We start from the raw sequence: 6,814 nt of genomic DNA, 5'->3' as shown, positions 1-6,814 counted from the left end.
GGAAAAAAAAAAAGATTGATGGAAGTGTTTCAACAAAGAAGAGAGCTTAGGTGCCTCCAGAAAATACAGAGAACAAAGGAATTAGGAATGAAAAGAAGACTTAGATGAAGAAGACCTAACAAACAATTATTTTTTTATTTTTGAAACCCTAATTAATAATGTTTGTTATGGTTGTTGTCTTGTTAATATATGTGTGGACCTAACATGTGGTCCTTTGACAGATTTTTTTGTAATAGCTTTTGACAGCCTTGGGTGTAGGGTTCGTGTCTACAGGAATTCCATATCCATTCACTTTTTGTTCAAATAATTTATTATTTAAAGTAATCAACAGCCTCAGTTATTTAAATGACAATATGTTATTACTTATTTTTTAAATTGTCACTCAACTTGTATGTTTCCTAGCTTGCTTTATATAACAATTTGCTGTGCTTATTTATCATAACACAGGAAAAACCAAATGAAAGGAATCTATGAAGAAAATTAAATGAGCTTCATTTCATTCATTTATCATCAAAATACATAAGTAATAGTAGTTATAAAAACTAATGGGTTTCTAAAATACACCCCACCACCTATCCAAAGTACATCTTCAAATTAAGTAAATAAAAGTACATCTTCTAAATTAGAATCCCAACCACAGCATAAAAACTAAGCTTATATAGGTGCCTACTGCGCTTCATACTCCCTTTTTCTTCTTTCATTTTCTTCAGCTTTGAATTTAGCAAACTAACTCCATTTTTATGCACATTCAGCAGCTCACTTGTAATGTCAGATTCACCAGTGTCCATTCTTAACTTAACTCTCGCAACGTCACCAATGTCCTCTCATTCACCAGTGTTAGTTAAGAAAATGACAGCTGAAGAACCTGTACAAGAACAAACCTTCATTACAACAAAAAATATATCAATGTAAACTAAGGAAAACACTCTTATACTTACTATAAATTAGTATCTCCAAAACTTACGACTGAGTTTCCTTTCAGTTCGAGAGATGAACATTTTTGCAGGCATTCCACATGCACAGATAGAATTCTCAACTCCAAAAATATATTTCTCCGAGTTAAGCACACTTTTAGCTGTTTTCTTGCTCCATTTTTTGTGAAAAGATAAAGAACACTGAATCTTCATAATTGATTATGAGAGAAAGGAAAACATGGAGTAATTGGGAATACTAAGAATTAGGATTTGAAATTAAATATTTTTCTGATTTAGGGTTATTTATTTGGGGATGGGAGGTTATTTATTTACTGACTAGGATAAAATAAAAGAGTCAGCAACATATGTGGCAACACATCCCGGCAGCCACATCATTAAATAATTGCTGTAATCCTCATTGATACTGGCGGAAGTAACAAAAATAATATGAGGGGTACCAAAATGAAACAAATTGAAGATTTGGTATTAAATATATATAAGTGGCTAAAGTTTGATACCGGCAGAGCATTTTAACCTAGATGTTCTAAATATCTTCCTAAACAAGAAAACCCTATACATAATATCTAAATTACTTGATATAAGGACTTAAAAGTAATAAATTTATAAATTTAAGAATTGAATTATAATTACTGAACTTTAAGGAAGAAAAATGAGGGAAGCATTTAGATGGCAGATGACTTCTTCTTCTTCTTCTCCTTTCTGTCATTATTGGTAGCCGCTAAATGAGGAAAAGAGAGAGGCCGAGAGCTTGGCTGGAGGAAGAACTGGTGCCGGCGAATCTTCTAGTGGGCGATGACTACTACTAGCAGTTGACTCCTATCTTTATAGGAAACTTTTTTTATGGTGGCATTGTGGTCTATATTGCTAAACATAACAAGTGGCAATGGAGGGAGAGAATCAGAGGCTGATTGTTTTTTCTCGATTTCCATCTCAATTGGGAAATGGATGATCCGACCACATCAACACACACCACTCTTCACAAGCTTTCTAGCAAACTCAGCCCTACGAAGATCAGACTCCACTAAAAGTCTGACATCCGGAAATGATTAATGACTCAACTATCAACGGGTGACTCCAACTAAAAATCAGGCATCATAACTAGATGAAGAAACTATATACTTATTTAATGATCATATGGTCACATCGTTGGTATTAAATAGGATTTACGTCTTTGGCTACTACATAGTTTTTGAAACATAGAGTTGTGCTAATCCTCATTGTACCAACTGAGCAAGAAAGAAAGTAATTAGATTTACAAAAAGCAACAGAAAAGAAAATGTCTCCTTACCTTTTGTTGAAGTAGAACGAAAGTGTATATTTCAAAAAAATAAATAGAAAGAAAGTATACTTTATCTTCTCGTATGTCTTGTCATCATTATTGGGTTCCGAAAATTCAATTTCAAAAGGAGAAATCTTGTACTACGAATTTAGTTTTGTTACACTAAAATAATTAGCCCATATTTAACGAAACTAAACATCATGTGCTGCCTTCAATGGAATAATAGTCAATATCCCATTGTGGGTATAATAGGATCATCAGGCTGCAGGAAATTCGTTGTATGGATTGCCCAGTGCAGCAACATTGCCAGGCCTCGACAGAACAACCTACACGTTATACAATGAAATAAATTAAGAGAGCGCAGTAACAGAGCTTTAAAACTGAAACTGTGGCTCAAGGCTTGAAGTACCTGATAGTTTCCAAGTGTGAGTGTCTTGAACCCAGCTGCACAATAATCAAAATAATACTCCCATGTTCTGATGAACTTTTCATTGAATCCCAGAGCCGTAATTTTGCTGCCAAGAAATTAACGCACAGGCATTGATTTAAAAGGAAAAGAGAAAAATAAACTAAGGCTGTTAAAGTCTCAAAAAAGTATTTACCTCTTGCTCTCCAAGAAATTCTTTCTCCACAGTCTGAGTGTTTGATAGTAATGCATTCCAATATTCTCTACATGCTCCACACTTTCGATCCAAGAAAGAATAGTAAATTTAATTTATAGATTAAGAAAAATGGAATAATTCATCAATAAATCAAATTGAGCTGAAACTGAAATTTGTCATACCAGAGTCTTGTTGAAGCAGCCATGGCTATTGTTATTCTTGTTAATGATGGCACACATGTACCTGGGAATATATACTCCTTGATAACGTCTGAACTTCGCCTGTACTCCTCGTACCGTTCTTCTGGTATTGATGTGAACTGATGGCACTCTTAAACATTAAACTGACATAGAGAAAGGAATTCTTTTGTTTCTTCTCATTTTCTAATTAGTTGTTACCTGTAGAACAATAAGACCATCATCTGCTAATACTGATTCACAGCAGCCAAAATACTCCTCCATGTATTCATGTCCAACAGCTTCTAGCATTTCACTGAACAAGACCAGTAAAAGTCATGTAATTTGTTCAGCATTCTCTACTCGGATGCCAATTTTGGAAAGGGACAAGCTTACCATGATATGATTCTGTCACATTTGTAGGTATCAGGCAATTGGCGATAGTCACAAAGTTGAAATCTGATATTTTCCTGATATCATCATTGGCTAAGGTTAAAACCCATGACTTTTGGCGATTTTTCTAATACCATGATATGCTCTAATGCAAGATGTTCTTAAGTGCAATTTGGACAGACCTTGTTACGCTTAAATCTCAAAGGAGCTAAGGAATAAATGCATTTAGGAAAGTTGCAATTATTCTTTGAGTTCATACCTGGAGACCAGCTTGCTTCACTCTTTCTTCTGCAAATTTTAGTTGCTCCTCCGATAGAGTGATACCAGTATATTTACATCCAGTTCGTTTGACAACCTCGATAGCTAATGTTCCCCAACCACAACCAATCTCAAGAACTTCATGTTCCTTATTGATTCTTGCCTGGATTGATTAAAAAAAAATGAACATACGAATTGAATAGTGCATGTCAGTAATTGTAACTTTTCCAAAATGGTCAAGCAACAGGATCACTCACTTTTTCAATCAGAAGTGAAATTTTTCTCATCTGTGCAGATTTCAAGTCTTCATCTTCCGTCTTTAAAGTAGCTCGGAAAAAAAAAAGAAGAATATATCACAAGTTGAAATCATGCACTGTGTAAAATTATCAGAATTCACAAGGTTGACTTCTGACCTTAAATACTGCACAGGAATATGTCATTGTTTCATCCAAGAACATAGAAAACATCTCATTACTCTACAGATACAAAACAAGACAAGGAACATAAGCTTTTCATCAGAATTTCTGAAACTAAAATGGAGTACCGCTTTCATGAAGACATGCACATATGCACTTGCTTTATAAAATTGTTGTTTCATTGTACATACATTTTCATCTGACTCAGTGACTCATCAACTTCCTTTCATAATCCTTTCCAGACATTCAAACATCAAAACAGATGGATGGAGGAGAAAGTTATCATTAATACGATCGTACCAGGTCATAATGACGAGAGATATTCCTGCGGGCCTGAGTAAGAGAATTTTTCCTTGAAACATGCCGAAAGAAAAATTTTGCAGATGCAATACTAGCTGTGAGAAACATTGGTGTCCACCAACCCCTACACCAACAGATAGAGAAAACTCCATTCCAAATTACTAATTCGGGAAACATTGGCTAGTACTATTATATTACCAGAGTCAGTTATCGGGGCATACTTTTTCTTGTTGCGTTCTGATACAGATATATTAGCATCTCTATTGGCAATGAGAACCTGCGATTGAAATTATATGTGGAAGACAGTTCACTGAAAGTTCAAACAAAAAAAGATACACTTCAACGCAGGACCATGATCAATTGGCTCACCATGAAAAGGTTTAGAAGACCTTCATCTTTGTCGGGAAATGAAATATCACCACTGATATATGCATTTGCTAGGCCTAAATCAGCCTGTGTCATTATCTGTGACAGTTTTTATTGCCTGTCAGTGATGGTAATTTTTTGCATATGCTACATTTGATTTACAACCAGATGCTTCGAGTTCAAAGTTTTGCATATTAACGATAATGACACCATGTCTCATCAAGGTCATGTGAATCCTATAAAATGAGATAAGAAAAGCACATACCTTCCAATAAAACTGGGGATTGTGAACTTTCAGAATAGATTTAGGGAAATACTTTTTAACAGTACCCTGAAAGGTAAAAATTGTGCCTCCTTCCTCCAATAAGCTGTCATACCACAATTTACATCCATCAATTTCTCCATGTAATGTTAAATTTAGGTCAATAGCATGGCATGGGAAAAGATCAGGTAAGTAGACTGTATGAATGAAGTTAAATAGTATGGTGAAGTGCGATTGAGTTTAGTAACAGCTAGCAAGGTGCAACCCAAAATCTGGTAGTAATTGCAGCATAGGAAAGAAATTTATAGAGGCACATAGAAAATAAGTTATTTTTTGCAACATTTACTTTAAAAGCCCAAGAAAACACATTCTTAATAACATGTGTAATGCAAATTCAGCGGCGCCTATAGCTGACAAGTTAAAAGATGTGTGAGGGCTAAGGCTTATATTAGATATACGAACTTACAAGAAGACAGAAATAGAAGTAACTGTGAATAATGTATAAAAAACATTACCTTAGGAAGCTTGCTAAATTGCAGCAACATGGAAAATTATGTAGATCAAAGTTGAAGGGATTCGTAGTACCATAGAAATGAAATAAAGAATTCTCAAGACAGTGAGAGACAACATGGCAGTTTTGTAATTCAACAGTCTATTCTGTTTTAGAATGCAAAAACCAGCCAAGTGATATGAGAAAGGATATGATTATCTTCATAGGTGAACTCACATTAAACAGCCAGTAGAGATATATTTTCCAAGAAATCTAGTGACAAAGAGGCGCGCCCCAGTTTCTAACAGAGAAGGTACCATCTGTTTTGGATTGCTCAGAATAGCACACCTTTTTTCAAGCAAACTATGGCCAGCAACCATGCCAGACTGCAAGAAAAAAACCACCTCAATTCTGAGTTACAGAACGCCCATGAATTCTTAAAATGAAAAGAGGAAACAGCAAAGGCTATATTAGTTTTATTTTCAGCTTTCGAGTTCCAAAAATAAGAATAAATAAATAAAAATTTCCAATACATTTTCCTGAGAACATGTTTTGTTAAGGATATAGTTTTCAGGTGGAGCAAATACATGTTTGGTTCCATTGCATCCTAGAACTAAAGTAATTTCTATACCTTAACAAACTAATCCAACTTGTGATTAAGAAACATGAGGAGACCTTATCAGTACCTTCAGTCCATCCTCATGGAAGCAATAACCTGAAAAGAAATGTGACGTAGAAAACACAATAGATCAATGGTCAAGAAGCTATAATTGGAAATTCAAAATGTTCCTAAAAATCTAAGGTAAATTTTTCATGGAAAATTAACAAGAAAATACACCAGTAACTTACCCTGTTATGCTCCTTTAAACCAAAGTCCTCTCGTTCATTGAATGTGGTCAAATTCAAGTGAAGAGGAGATAAAAATATAAAGAAAAAAACTTTAAACAGAAAAATATTTCATAAATGTATATTTCTATAATCAAATTATATATAACATATTTTATCTCTTACGATAGTTATCACCTCTACCAAACTATTAACATTATAAACTATTTATAATAACATTTATATTACATTTTACTTACAAATTTAATTATTCATATTTATAATACTTAATAATCTAACATTTTATATATTTGAACCTTTAAGATAACTATAAATTTTTTATGTACTTTTACAACAATCGTTAACTCTTGAAATTTCTTGAACTGTGATACGAACCAAATTAGCACAACAAATCATACTCCAATAAGGAGTCTTGATGATGGAAATCCTACTAACTCAAGGAATTTTAATCCAATAAGGAGTCCTGACTCAACTGGGAATCCTAATCCTGG

The 6,814-nt window shown here is 34.0% G+C and overlaps 1 protein-coding gene across 4 annotated transcripts; it reads right to left on the bottom strand.

Annotated features, from left to right (window-relative positions):
• Positions 1-2,224: 2,224 nt before the first annotated feature.
• Positions 2,225-6,445, bottom strand: LOC8265756 (tuberculostearic acid methyltransferase UfaA1). 4 transcript variants are annotated; one of them, XM_015724877.3, is made up of 16 exons: positions 6,327-6,445; positions 6,164-6,192; positions 5,715-5,863; positions 4,991-5,093; positions 4,729-4,824; positions 4,581-4,636; positions 4,360-4,483; positions 4,057-4,119; positions 3,901-3,960; positions 3,645-3,806; positions 3,389-3,462; positions 3,215-3,308; positions 2,999-3,135; positions 2,817-2,897; positions 2,624-2,729; positions 2,225-2,540 (listed from the first exon to the last, which is right to left on the bottom strand). In XM_015724877.3, the coding sequence occupies exons 3-16, from the start codon at positions 5,855-5,857 to the stop codon at positions 2,472-2,474; spliced, it is 1,368 nt and encodes a 455-aa protein (XP_015580363.1). In that variant the 5' UTR covers positions 5,858-5,863; positions 6,164-6,192; positions 6,327-6,445; the 3' UTR covers positions 2,225-2,471. The 4 variants fall into 4 exon arrangements, with proteins under 4 accessions (XP_015580363.1, XP_015580362.1, XP_025014758.1 ...); XM_015724876.3 differs by having other exon boundaries at positions 6,109-6,192; positions 6,327-6,436; XM_025158990.2 differs by having other exon boundaries at positions 6,153-6,192; positions 6,327-6,419.
• Positions 6,446-6,814: the final 369 nt, after the last annotated feature.

The sequence above is a fragment of the Ricinus communis genome, chromosome 9 (assembly GCF_019578655.1).
Source record: "Ricinus communis isolate WT05 ecotype wild-type chromosome 9, ASM1957865v1, whole genome shotgun sequence".
Lineage (NCBI taxonomy): Eukaryota > Viridiplantae > Streptophyta > Magnoliopsida > Malpighiales > Euphorbiaceae > Ricinus > Ricinus communis.
Note: the sequence above shows the minus strand (reverse complement) of the source record. Positions and strands in the feature narration are given on the sequence as shown.